Source organism: Vipera ursinii (genome assembly GCF_947247035.1).
Source record: "Vipera ursinii genome assembly, chromosome: 3".
Taxonomy (NCBI): domain Eukaryota; kingdom Metazoa; phylum Chordata; class Lepidosauria; order Squamata; family Viperidae; genus Vipera; species Vipera ursinii.
This window is the reverse complement of record NC_139516.1, coordinates 199722037-199735975: the sequence shown is the minus strand read 5'-3', so window position 1 is coordinate 199735975 and position 13939 is coordinate 199722037. Positions and strand designations below refer to the sequence as shown.

The window sequence follows — 13939 nt, the reverse complement described above, 5'->3', positions numbered from 1 at the left end:
TACATGACCGAAAAGCTAATATTTGCGTTGAATTAGGAGCTCCTTGTTTTCTTTTTTTCTTTTAACAGAAATGCTTATCACCAACCAACATCTTGCCGACCAAGACTCTTAATTAGTGGGAAGCCAGAATATGGACAAGCCTCTCATTTGGCTCCAGCAGTCATACATGCTTTAGAAAAGTTTCCTGTTTATACACTAGACCTTTCTATTCTCTTTGGTGTCAGCTCCAAAACCCCTGAAGAAACATGCGCACAGGTATTTTATTGTCTTTTACCATTTAGTTTTTAAGAAGGAAGTTTTGGCTCCAATTGCCTTCGTAAGTCACGGACTACCTGTAAACATTTTTCCCTATTCCTATGGAGAATTATCAACCTTGGAAACGGATGCTACCTCTCTTCCAGTGGTTACCAAGTTAAATTTCCAGGAAGTAGAAATTGCTTCTTCCTAGAAATTTCAGTGTGAACAGATTGGAGAACAGAATCAGCTTTTTCCTTTCCCAACATGCACTGTTTGCTTCTGCTAACTATTTAGTAGTTCTGCCTGCAATCTTAGGGCAGAGGCTGGAGAATTTCTTAACGTGCCAGTGTCTTTTTTTTTTTTTCACATTAGGGTCATTTTTGACTGAAACCCAGACAATGTCTATTTCTTGTAACTTGTCCAGTCTGTTTTGCAAAACATTATCTGATTTCAAGTGGAAATTTAAATTCCAAAATTCATCTCACATCTTCCACTGAATAGTTCAAAGATTCATTTCCATCTTTCAAGCTTGTTATTTTCAAGAACAAGACGAAACAACCGCTAGCAATCTGTATTCCAAGACAGGATATGGATCAGATTCTCACTATAAAGCCAAGTCTTTTTACAATGTTTCATTTCCATAGTTCTACTTCTGGGCTCTGTGGCTGCTTCTTAAACTGGACTCCTCTCTTACCTTCTTCCACAATCTTTCGTGCATTTAAAAACTTGATTTTATCAACTGAAGCCCTCATAACTGGCTATTTCACAAACTCTTGTGGAATATAAGTATATTTTAAATTATGATCTGTTAAATGACTAGTCCACTTTTCTAATAACCTTTTGTTTGGCTGACTGGTCCTTCCTTCCTTCCTTCCTTCCTTCCTTCCTTCCTTCCTTCCTTCCTTCCTTCCTTCCTTCCTTTTTGTCTTGGCATAGAATATGTATCTTCAATCATCTGGACTGAAAACTGGAATTTTCAGAAAAAGACATGTCTTTATAAAATGCCTCTTATAGATTACTACATGAATACTAAAAACTAGTATTAGTAAAGTGGACAACTACATTGATTTAGTGATTAAAATGTCTTCTTTGTCTAGTTGATCTGTGAAGCTAAGAGAACAGCTCCAAGTATAATATACATTCCAAATATTCATATATGGTGGGGAACAGTTGGACACACATTGCAAGCAACATTTACTACACTGTTACAGAACATTCCATCCTTTGCTCCTATTTTTCTTCTTGCAACATCAGATACATGTCATGAAGTTCTGCCAGATGAGGTATGTGCAATTTGTTCATAGGATAATCCATTGTACCTTATTGTAACTGACTTTGTCCTTATTTAGCAGCACAGTCAAGTTTAGGATAAATTTTTTTTAAAAAATCCCTCCTTTCACACCTTATTTTTTTTTTAAGAGAATGTTTTTCTTTTCAAAAAAGTGTGTATGCACACACATCCCTGCCTCATACTTCAGTGTTGCTTGCTTATCAAAAACTGTTGTTGTATTACTCTAAATGTTTCCCATTATTGTATTTTTATTGCTCGCTTTATTTTTGTCAGACTTTCTGCATGAAGCATTACTAGTTCAGTAGATCTAGAATTTTGCCCTACCTACAGATACACTAACTTCAGTTGTCCTTTGATTTGTTTATACATTATTTCTCTTGTTAATTTGTTTGCATGATGTATCTTATCTTTTTTAGGTAAAGGAATTATTTGTTGATGGTTTTGGAGAAGTTTTTGATGTTCGTTTGCCTAATTTTGGAGAAAGAAGAAAATTCTTTGAAAGTCTAATTCTCCATCAAGCAGTTAAATCGCCGGTATCAAAAAAGAAAGCAGGTAGATGTGCTGCAAATACGTTGGATAAAGCTTATTGTCGATGGATTTGTAAATAGCTACATGTTTTCAAATATATTTTCCTTCTTAAGTTTTGCAGGCATTAGAGGTATTACCAGTAGCTCCCCCACCGGAACCACGGCAGCTGACAGAACAGGAAGTCAAACAGCTTGAGGAGCAAGAAGAAGATACTCTACGTGAACTCAGAATTTTTTTAAGAAATGTGACACACAGACTTGCCATTGATAAACGCTTCAGAGCCTTTACAAAACCTGTTGATTTGCACGAGGTATAATTTGTGTTCTTCTCTTGTACATCCTGCAGTGCAAATCATTGGCTATCGTTGATTACATTTAAGTTTGAATTTAGTTTCAAATTTGCCAAATGTTGCTATTAGATCAGTGGTCTCCAAGCTTTCCGGCTTGATGGACAAGCGGGGGGGGATGGTTTCGTGTGCGCGGCACCGCTTTCATAAATGCAGCTTTGTGCACTTGCCCACCACGTCTGCTGCCTGTTTCTGAACGGACTGTGATAGCACTGGGCTGTGGAACAGAAGTTGGGGGACCCTGTGTCATAGGGTTCTAACATCAGTTAGAAAAAGTAATGAATGCAGACAAAACTTACATCAAAATAATAACCTAAATGCTGCTCGAGATGAATACTCTAAATGGTAAACTTGATTTTAAAATATCAAAATTTGAGAGCAATTCTGGGATGTGTACATCTTCACTAAAGGCAACTTCTGTTAAAAGTGTCCTCTCTCTCTTGCTTACCATTTCATCAAAATCTGCTTGGCATTTCCCCATCTTTCATTCACTTGCATTCCTTTCTCTTCCTTTCTGCTTTTACCCTCTGCCTTTGTCTACTCTCTTATTTGTCTTCTTAGAACTTCTTGTTTTCATGGGTTGAATGTTTTTCATTTCTCTCTTCCCAAAGGAGTTTTGAGAACGAACCAGGGAAGAAGAATGGGATTTTGGCACATGCTTTGTATATCTTCTTCCAAAACATAAATATCAGGGCCTTGTATAAGTCTCAATAGAACGACCTGTACATGATGAAGAAAGGTTATATGCTTGACAGATGTTCAAAATTACAATGATTTTTTGTCTGGTCCAGCAGGACAGTTACCCGGTTCTTGTCCTATTTTCTTTCTTCTGTTCTCTTTTATTCAATTTTATATGTCTTGTGTCAAGGGTGAGCAACTTCCTTGTGATTAGGGGCTGTAGGGATCATAACCAGTGATAAAACAATTCCAGTTGAATAGGCAAGTCAAACTTCTCAGCCTGTTTGAGAGGCAGGTTTCTCAATGAAATAAACGCTTTCAGTTTTTGAGGAATAGAGCTCGTCGATCAGATGGTCGGCAGTTTGGCAGGTCGAATCCCCAGTGCCATGTAACAGAGTGAGCGCCTGTTACTCGTCCCAGCTTCTGCCAACCTAGCAGTTCGAAAGCACGTAAAAATGCAAGTAGAAAAATAGGGACCACTACGTTGGGAAGGTAACAGCGTTCCATGCGCCTTTGGCGTCTAGTCATGCCGGCCACATGACCACGGAGACATCCTCGGACAAGCGCTGGCTCTTCGGCTTTGAAACGGAGATGAGCACCGGCCCTTAGAGTCGGAAACGACTAGCACGCATGTGCGGGGGAACCTTTACCTTTACTTATAAGATACACCTTTTGCTTCTCTTCTCTGAAAAGGGAAAATTGACCTGATTGGTGAGCTCTCTTATTTTTATTCTATAATCAGGAAAATGTACACTTTAAAAAACTGATTGCTTGATAGGTTTTCTGGAAACTCTAAAATGGGAGCTGGAGTTATATGTGGCAAGTGGACTCCAAGTCTCCTATTCTCCCGAGTTGTCAACAACAACAGCTTCCAGAACTGTGCAGTTGACTAAATGATTTTTGGTTTTCCCAGCAAAAATTGAATTCAAAATATGATCTTAAACAGGTAGTTCAAAAGCCTTAATGCCAACATTTTCAGGTATCAACCATTCTTAAAACAAACAGAAATGTAAACTTATTTTACTCCTGAAGGCAGGTTATATATTCAGACTTTTTTCTTATAATGCTCCTGTAGGTACCAGATTATGTCACAGTCATCAAGCAGCCAATGGATCTTTCAACCATTATTTCAAAAATTGATCTTCATCAGTATCTGTCTGCCAGAGATTATCTAAAAGATATTGATCTCATCTGTAGCAATGCATTAGAGTACAATCCTGATAGAGATCCTGGAGGTAAGCCTTAATGCGTAAGCAAACTATTATACGGGTAGTCCTCAACGTATGATCACAATTAAGCCCCAAATTTCTGTTGCTAAGTAAGACAGTTGTTGAATTGTGAATTTTGCCCCATTTTTTACTTTTCCAGCCATAGTTGTTAAGTGAATCTGGCTTCCCCATTGACTCTGCTTGTCAGGTCAGAGAAAGTGATCACATGGTCTTGAGATGCTGCAACAGTTGTTAAGTGTGTAAAACACTTTTTCAGTGCTATTGTAACTTTGAAGTGTCACTAAACAAGCTTTGAAAGTCAAGGACCTCCTGTATATTACATTAAATAATCAGATGTTTTAACACCCTGCTGTACCCAACTTGTTCTCCATCAAATTAAAAAAGAAGACATTAAGAGTAGGGTAACTTGAAGCCTCAGTGGTGCTATTAAAAGGTATTAAACTTCATATTAACCATTTATTAAACTTTTACAGACCTTTGCGGAACTATTAAATTTCATAACAAAGTATTTTCTTATGCATTTGTTTTAGATCGTTTGATTAGACATAGAGCTTGTTTTCTCAAAGATACAGCCTATGCTATAATAAAGGATGAAATGGATGAAAATTTTGAACAACTTTGTGAAGAAATTCAGGAATCACGCAAAAAGAGAGGTGGGTTTTCTTCACCATGTGGCACATTTAAAAAGTTGCAGAATGATTTTAACACTATTACGTTGTGTACTAGGATGTTTTTGCTTTGACAAATATATAGCATTACTGTGATTGGAATAGAGAGAATATACCTGTGTATATTCTGTGTATAAGAAGCATTTTTTTTCAGGCTAGGAGACTTAAAGTTGTATCAATAGCACTTAGACTTCTATACTGCTTCATAGTGCTTTGCAGGCCTCTCTAAGCAGTTTCCGGGGTCAGTATATTGCCCAACAATCGGGGTCCTCATTTTACTGACTTTGGAAGGATGGAAGGCTGAGTCAACCTTGAGCCGGCGAGAATCAAACTGCTGGCAGTCGGCAGAATTAGCCTGTGATACTGCATTCTCACCACTGCGCCATCACGGTATCAGATTCCTCTCTCCCAGAATCCCTTTCTTTAGAACGTGGCATCAGCCCCAAATGTATTTGTACACAACCTATTAGAGTAGTTCAACAAAGGTGGGTAAAGGATTCTTACAATGTATTGTTACTTTTAAAGGTTGCAGTTCTTCAAAATATGCTCCATCCTATTACCATGTCATGCCAAAGCAAAATACCACATTGCAGGATAAGAAATTGGATTCTGAATGTGTTGACAAGATTAAAAGCCCACCCATACCTCTGGATTCTAGTTCTCCTTTCATTCATAGTGGTAAGTGCTAATTTATCTGGTCTTGCGTTGCGAGCCAAGAATGTGTGCGCTTGAATTTTCTCTTGACTTATTTCTAATAAGCACTAATTTAGTTCATTCTCTGGTTTCGTAACCCTATAAATAGAGGATGCATAAAAATTTTGTGTAAGCCACAACTACTCATATCCTACTGATGCTACTCTGCAAATGTTTTACTATTTAGTCACATTACAAACACCAAAAATGATTACTGCATTGCTTTCTTCTGGCATCTTTCTTAAAACGCTGTCCTTTTGGCTATGTGAATAATTTGAGAAATGAAGTTGACCATTAATTAAATCCTGCAGAAAACGTTTTAAGTTGTTTCTCCCAATAAACATTTTATTCTGCAGGAATATTTGGTTGCTGATAGGTTGTGCTTCTTCTCAAAACAACCCATCTCTCAAATATTTATATACTTGGAAAACAGGTAGTCCTCAACTTTTGACCACAATTGAGCCCAAAATTTCTGTTGCTAAGTGAGACAGAAATTAAGTGAGTTTTGCCCCATTTTATGACTTTCTTTGCCACAGTTGTTAAGTGAACCACTAAAGTTGTTAACGTTTGTTACACAGTCTGGCTTCCCCTTTGACTTTGCTTGTCAGAAGGTTGCAAAAGAGGGATCACATGACCCTGGGACACTGAAACAGTCATAAGTACTTACCTTTAAAGCCCTACATGGCTTAGGCCCGGGATACTTGCAGGACCGATGCTGCTGGGGACGACTTCCCATTGCCCAGTGCGCTCACACAGAGAGGGCCTCCTCAGGGTACCATCGGCCAGACAGTGTCGGCTGGCGACCCCCAGGGGGAGGGCCTTCTCTGTGGGAGCACCATCCCTTTGGAACCAACTCCCCCTTGAGCTTCGGATGGCCCCGGACCTCCGGTCCTTTCGCCGCGACCTCAAGACGTTCCTTTTCCATCAGGCTGACCTGGATTGATGATGGGTTTTTAAAAGTTTTAATTTTTAACTGTGTAACTAATATTTGGGGCTGTTATTTAATTTTTTTCTTAACTTTTGTACTGTTGGTTTTTTTTTTAATTGTTGTTAGCCGCCCTGAGTCCTCTGGGAGATAGGGCGGCATATAAGTCCCATAATAAATAAATAAATAAATAATAAGTGTGGAAAAACAGTCCTAAGTCAGTTTTTTCCGTGCCGTTGTAAGTGAACGGTCACTATGTAGACTGTTGTAAGCCGAGGACTACCTGTATACACCTGATCTTAAACTAAAAAGCTGAGAAACGGTATAAGTGGAATGTATCTGGTTCCTTCAGATAATGCAAAAGTGGTCTTTAGCGTCACTTCCATTTTTTTTTTTTATCAGGTTGTCAAAATCTCTGTTGTCTGCTGGTTGGATGTCATACTGCAGCGGGGAAAAAAATTTCAAACCCGTTCTCACACCCTGCTAAGACCTCATGGCAAAAGAGCAGGGCCCCTTAGGCCTCAAAGTGACAGCTGCACAACACTAATAGCAGCATGTCTTCAATTTCTTATTCTTACACAATGCTTAGTTATTCAGCCAAGGAAAGGCCGAGAGACTTCCAAGCTGCAAAAGAGTTTTGCAAGCAGCTGCTGCAGCAGCTACACAGCATAACCCATAGTATTCTTCTGGCAGTTGTAAAACAGTGCCATTGCACAGAATTTTCACAATAATTAGTTGCGGTCACCTTGATGAAGATTCAGGAATGGGAACATTAACATAACAGACTGTGTTCGTATTTAGTTTGAAAAATGCATAGAAATGAATAGGAAAGCATTTAAATATCTTTTGTATTCATATGTTGATCCTAGAAATGGCATCTATAAAGCATGCCACTACTATATGTCTTTGAAAGATATGAATGGTTATTTAAACAATATCAATACATTTCCCCCCAGAAAAGGAAGATGTTGAGATTCAGGTCTAGCTTCAGTATAGATCTTATAGTTATATCAAACTGTTTAAACCATTACACCAGAGAAGGCAAATGGTCTTTTTATGTGCAAATTCATATGTAGATTTTTTTTTTTTACATCTGTAGTAACATAAGTAACTTGGGTGGTTTCCCGCAGTACTCCCCAAACTTGTTCTGAATATGTGAATTTTAAGTGAAAGGAGTGAATTTGATTGTATTTTTAATGTAGCCTTATCAAAGAGAAAACTAAGAAGAAAGAGTCGATGGTGCCTGGGCAACCTAGCAAAGCGGAAAAAGACTTTGCATTTCAATAAAGAGAACAAAGCTCCAGGAGAAGAGCCAGATGAAGCGGAGAGTGATGGAGAAGAATGTATGGAAAATAATAACTCCAGTATGGAGCAGACTGAAGTTGAAATAACACAGACATCTCTAGATGACTCTGAACACGTGCCTCCAAAGCAGCATATCGGTATATCTGATGCGGAAAATGAGCTGGCCATTCGCAATGATGTTAAGTGTAAATTTGACAAGAGCAACAAGGATGCAGAACTTTCAGAACCAAAAAAGGCATGCAATGGTGATGCAACAGAACATTCCTTAGATAGGGATGCTAATGGTGAGTAGAAAGTTGTCAAAATATACTTTAGGGCAGTGGTCCCCAACCTTTCTGGGCTCCAGGGCTGAGGATAGCTTTGCACGTGCAGTCTAGATTCCGTGCACACACAGATGAAGCTTCATGTCTTCACCCGCTGCTTCTGTGGCTCGGTTCCCATCAGGCTGCGGATCAGTACCGGTCTGCAGACCCGGGGTTGGGGACCCCTGCTCTAGGGGGAGTGTTTAATTCTACCTCACATTCTCTTAAATATTGAATTGCTCTCTCCATGTTAGTGATTCTGCCAGCTAAGTTTAAATTCACATTGCAGTGCCAGGCTAACAGAATTAATTAGTTTTATTCCGTGAATTTGTGATTATTCCAGGGCCATTAGAATTATATTGCCATAGTTAACGTTTTCTTTGTGGGATAGTCTCGGAACTGCATAAAAAGGAAAAAAATTAGTTCCAGTATTCTGAAATCTTTTGCTTTGTGATGATTTTATTGCATTCATCACGATAAAAATCTCTACATGCGGCCCACTTAGGTAGAAGACCTTCCCCTCAAAACTGCTAATACAGAAACCAACACCTGAATCCTTGAAAAGAAAGCCTTAGGAAAGTAAGGCTTTTGCTGGCAAGCCCTAATATCCCATTTGTGGACTGTAGAACAGGGGTCCCTAACCCATGGGCCACAGTCTACTACTGGGCCGTGGCCTACTGGGCTGTGGGATAGGCAGACTAAAGTTCTATAGGTCAGTGGTAGCAAACCTGTGGCATGCGTGCCAGAGACGGCATTCAGAGCCCTCTTTGTTGGCACGTGCGCCACCGCCACCAGCAGCAGGTCCATTAGGCCGCCACCGCAACCCGGAGCAGGACCCCCGCCCAGCACAAAGGAGGCGAAGCTCGAATAGAGGTGGTAGAGCAGAGGTCACCAACCATTGTCAATTGGTGAACTGGAAGAAAAGGGAGAGGGAAGTATTTTACACGCGTGCGTGCGCACATGGGGCCGCGAGCACGCACACACTGCAAACGGGGCAGGGCTAGTGCCTGCGTGATACTCACTAGCCCTGCCCCATTCTTGCATGGTGCAGTGCCTTCTATTTGCACCCCGTGGTGCGGCGGCGGCCATTTTGGCACCTTGCAGCACGGTGGCCCATTTTGGCGCGCCCCCCCCCCCCAGTTTTTGTGTAGCAGAGGTGGCACTCAGAGGTGCCTCCCTGCCCCCCACCCCGAGTACACCACAATGTTGATGCAGCCCTGGCACTTTGTGATACATAAGTGGGTTTGGGGTTGCGGTTTGGGCACTCGGTCTCTAAAAGGTTCGCCATCACTGCTATAGGTACTCTGCTGCTAGATAACTACTTGTAAGTACCACAAGGTTTATTTTATTTATTTACTGTATATTTTTCACATCTTCTAGCAGCAACAAATCCTGGTTTTCCTTTTATTATTCTAGATATATGCATGCTTCGTATGACCCGTGCAAGGCGTTCACAGGTAGAGCAGCAGCACCTTATAAATGTTGAGAAAGCCATGGAAATTCTGTCAGAGCAAACGCCACCACTCACGGTGGATCAAGACAAGCTGAATGTATGTTTTAGAGGGAACTGGCACTCTTCCTTCTCTATTATTTACTTTTGGGTATCTTAATATAGTGTACACCTGAGTGCAGAGTGTGTCTTGCCTTCTCTTGTGAGCAGGGGGATGGGTGGGTCTTTTTTTCTGAATAATGTATAGTGTTAAATCTGCTAAATATTACATTGCTATTAGATCACAGTTTCTAATACTCATAAACAGAGTATAAATTATGCTATTTATTTTCTATACAGAGACACTTTCCAGCTCAGTGAATTGAAATGTGTTTGCACTCAAACCAAAATAATATTTTGGAGGTTACAAACTAATATGTTAAACAGATAAATAGTTTTGCGAAAGGAGAGCAGGCAAAATAGCTCAGGTTCACAAATAGCTCCACTATTTTATTTTTAAACTCTCCTTTTATTCCACATAGGAAATTGCTCCTATGTTGGGATATGCCAACCCTTCAAAATATTCGTGTGTTTTAATTTTGACAGTTGGCTTATCATGAGTGATGCATTTTTCATGTTTTTTAGTTAAAAATTAAAGATTTGCTTATCCAGAAATAGACTTATCTAATATACACAAAATATACAAGTACTTTTAAAAAATATTAAATAACTTTATGTATGATTGGCTTGTGAGGCCGGTGTGTTGTGCAATTAGCTCACATGGCAACAAGATGGTGGGTTTGTTGTCACTGAGTTGTGGCGGGGTGGGCGCGAAAGAAGACTCAGCCAATCTCAATGTATATATGGTTGTACTTTAACAGTAAAGGTTCATTCATTACTCTACATATTGCTCATAAGCCTGTTCACACATTGAACAAACTCATGGGGAGGGGGATGTACAGTATTTTGGCACTTAAAATTCTTACTTATCTGCAAGTACATACAGAATGTATGGAATGTATAGCCAGCCTCTTGAAGAAAATTATTTAATAAATGCTTGATGTTATTTGAAGGAATAAATAGTACTACTCTGTTTCCCCCAGAAATTACTAAATATGGTTGTTGAGAAAAGTGGTGACTACACTATTCTTGAGTTGGAGAAACTCTATGCCTTACTCAGTCAGTGTATTTATCGACATCGTGGAGACTATGACAAAAGCAAATTGATTGAGGTACAGTATTTTGCATGAATGTAGTCTAGTCATAATTTAAGTCTGCATCTGATTATATTACTAGCACTGTCTCATAGTAGATATCGAAGTTTGTATTGTGTTTTATTGCAGCTCTGCTCTTCTACTACTGCATTACTGTCATTTGGGGGGGAGTCAAAAGCGTAATTATACATTTGCATTTATTGGGACATGTGATTTTTTTATTTTTATTTTAATTCCATTTATATCCCGCCCTTCTCCAAAGACTCAGGGCGGCTTACAAGCTTAGCAGTAGCCTTCATTCTATGTATATGCCTGCTTATTAGGGCTTTCACACAAACCCCAAGCGGCATTATTACAAAATCAGCTTATTGCCCCCAACAATCTGGGTCCTCATTTTACCTACCTCGGAAGGATGGAAGGCTGAGTCAACCTTGAGCCTGGTGGGATGCGAACCTGCACTAATTGCAGGCAGCTGGTGTTACTTAAGGAGGCATTAGCCCACTGCTCCACCAAGGCTTTGTCACTTTTTCCAAGTTTGTCACTTTACATTTGGGGCAAACAAGCTTCATTGTGCTTTTTTGCAATCTAAACATCTTGTTGGCTCTCTTGCATTTGCATATATTTTGTTTCCTTGTGTGGTGAGCTATTCTATAGCAGTTTGGTATTAATTAAGCCTTTGCTATAACAAACTATCTTCGGCTTTAAATCATTACTGACAGCTGATGCCTTTAAATGAGATCACTTTATATCAGGGGTCCCCAAACCCCAGGCCATGGCCTGTTTGGAACCGGGCAGCTCATGGTAGGTGCTTGTGCAATTCACTCTCATCTGCCATTCACACGAATGGAGCTGTTCATATGGGCACACCTGCCACTCACTATGGAACTATCTCCCCAGACACCAAGCTGGAAAAGTTGGGGACTGCTGCTTGATACTAAAATGAGGACCCAGATTGTTGGGGGCAATTAAACTGACTTTGTAATAATGCCGCTTGGGGTTTGTGTGAAAGCCCTAATAAGCAGGCATATACATAGAATGAAGGCTACTGCTAAGCTTGTAAGCCGCCCTGAGTCTTCGGAGAAGGGAGGGATATAAATGGAATTAAAATAAATAAATAAAAATAAATAAATAAATAAAAAATAAGGAAAAATGCTTTGAATGCATCTTTAGGTGCAAACCAATAATTTATGAAAAAAGCGGGGGGGAAACCATCAATGCATGGCGTTAGCAACATGGTAGCATGCTCAAGGGAGATTTATCCTCCCTTTTCTGCCTTTTTCAAATTTCCTCCTATGGCTTTTGCAGCAGAATCCAAAAGGGACAAAGTTTCCAGAGCAACTGTCCCTTCTGTGAGGGCTCTGTAGAGCTTAATCTCTGACATAAGAGTGGGAAAGAAAGGTGACCCATCCAATACACAGCTTGCATGACCCAACAGAAAGTTCAGAGTTAAAATTTGCCGCCTTTGGTTTAGTTATAGTCATTGGTTGATCAAAAAATGGTTCTCATGGCTTCAAATTTGCCTCCAAATCACAGGAACCTGGTTGATTTCTCCAAAATAATAATATTTCTTTATATTTAACTTTACTTTTTCTCTTGTTAAATAGTGAGATTTTGGAAATGACATTGCTTTGATAGCTGAGTAGTGACTGTGAATAAATAGCAGAACTTTCATTGTTCTTTTAATATGTCAGTCCAGTCTTGTTTTGTTTCTTCCAACAAAACAAGAGCCGGAAACTTGAGCTATGCCTTGGTATCTGGCAAACAAGCCAGAGAACCATTATTCTGACTTATTTAGCCAAAAGTCAGAAGACCCACCCTGAAATTCCATGAGTTAAGAAAAGAATCTTTTCCTTGAAGGGAAATAGAAAATAATGACTGCTTGCCCCACCAAACTTTGCAACACAAATTACAATTCAAAACTATAGTTCAATGATGGAAGGAAGTTACACAGCTAATTAAACTATGTATTCTTTTGTCCATTTTCAGGCAATGGCAAGAGAAATTGCAGCCTTCAATCCTTCTGAATTCATAATTTCATAATGTCGTCAAATCCCTGAAATCTTATTGGAAATTAATGTGAGACCCAATATTATGTACGCACAGTAAGCTTTATCTAGCATTTCTAGATTTTTACCCATATGGAAGAGAAGCCCTATTCTTTTAGTACATTGAGAACAAGAATGAAAGAAGGCAAATGGATGGGCCAGTGTGCCTGACAGTCATCCTACTGAATGCTTGGTTTTTTTTGTCTGGTAGAACTGAACCTCTTAACAACTATCAGGATCCAATGAGTTTAAACAGCCTAATCTGTCAAGTTATTTATGTGACCTTTTGAAAAATACATATTTTTTTCTGTAAATTGAATAAAAATATCTTAATTTATCCCAATGTTCTTTAGTCAAATCATGTATATATGTTGAATTGCATGTGATGTTTTACTGTATCATCAAATTGCTTTGAAGACAAGATATTTTTTGGTTCTATTAGCTCAATTGAAATAGCATTCCTGTTTTTTTATTGCACTAATTTTTAGTGTTAATTCTGTTTGTACAAGCTTTGTAATGCTCCAAAGGTTATGTAATATATATGTTAAAATCTTAAAGGACAAAATAAATTACTCTTGATACTAATTATAAATGGCATTTTTTGTCAAGTTACATGTACTAGTTGCAACCTTAGCCCCAAATCTCATTTGTCGAAGATTAAAATAATCACTGTTGTTCCTAGATTGGTACTGAGGAGCCTCCATACTATGTGGATAGGGAGATTATGGCCATTGAGAGCCCTCTGCATAACTGTTGACGTTTCTTACAAATGCAGGTGATTGAAAACTCACCAGGGCTGGGGATACTACAATACAGGTAGTCCTCAACTTACGACCACAGTTGAGCCCAAAATTTATGTGGCTAAGCGAGACATTCATTAAGTGAATTTTGCCCCATTGTAGGATCTTTCTTGCCACAGCTGTTAACTGAATCACTAGAGTTGTTAAGTTAGTAACACGGTTGTTAAGTGGATGTGGTTTCCCCATTGACATTGCTTGTCAGAAGGTCACAAAAGGGGATTCACATAGCCACGGGCTACTGCAGTCGTG

The 13939-nt window shown here is 39.3% G+C and overlaps 1 protein-coding gene across 1 annotated transcript in view; it reads left to right on the top strand.

Annotated features, from left to right (window-relative positions):
- Positions 1–13470, top strand: part of ATAD2 (ATPase family AAA domain containing 2) — a 48079-nt gene extending 34609 nt beyond the window's left edge. Inside the window, exons 18-28 of the mRNA XM_083359701.1 lie at positions 69–255; positions 1335–1520; positions 1945–2080; positions 2170–2366; positions 4156–4315; positions 4840–4962; positions 5503–5655; positions 7798–8184; positions 9619–9752; positions 10735–10863; positions 12832–13470. Coding sequence (XP_083215827.1) covers positions 69–255; positions 1335–1520; positions 1945–2080; positions 2170–2366; positions 4156–4315; positions 4840–4962; positions 5503–5655; positions 7798–8184; positions 9619–9752; positions 10735–10863; positions 12832–12885 — 1846 coding nt within the window. The 3' untranslated portion in view covers positions 12886–13470. The remainder of the gene's footprint in view (positions 1–68; positions 256–1334; positions 1521–1944; positions 2081–2169; positions 2367–4155; positions 4316–4839; positions 4963–5502; positions 5656–7797; positions 8185–9618; positions 9753–10734; positions 10864–12831) is intronic.
- Positions 13471–13939: the final 469 nt, after the last annotated feature.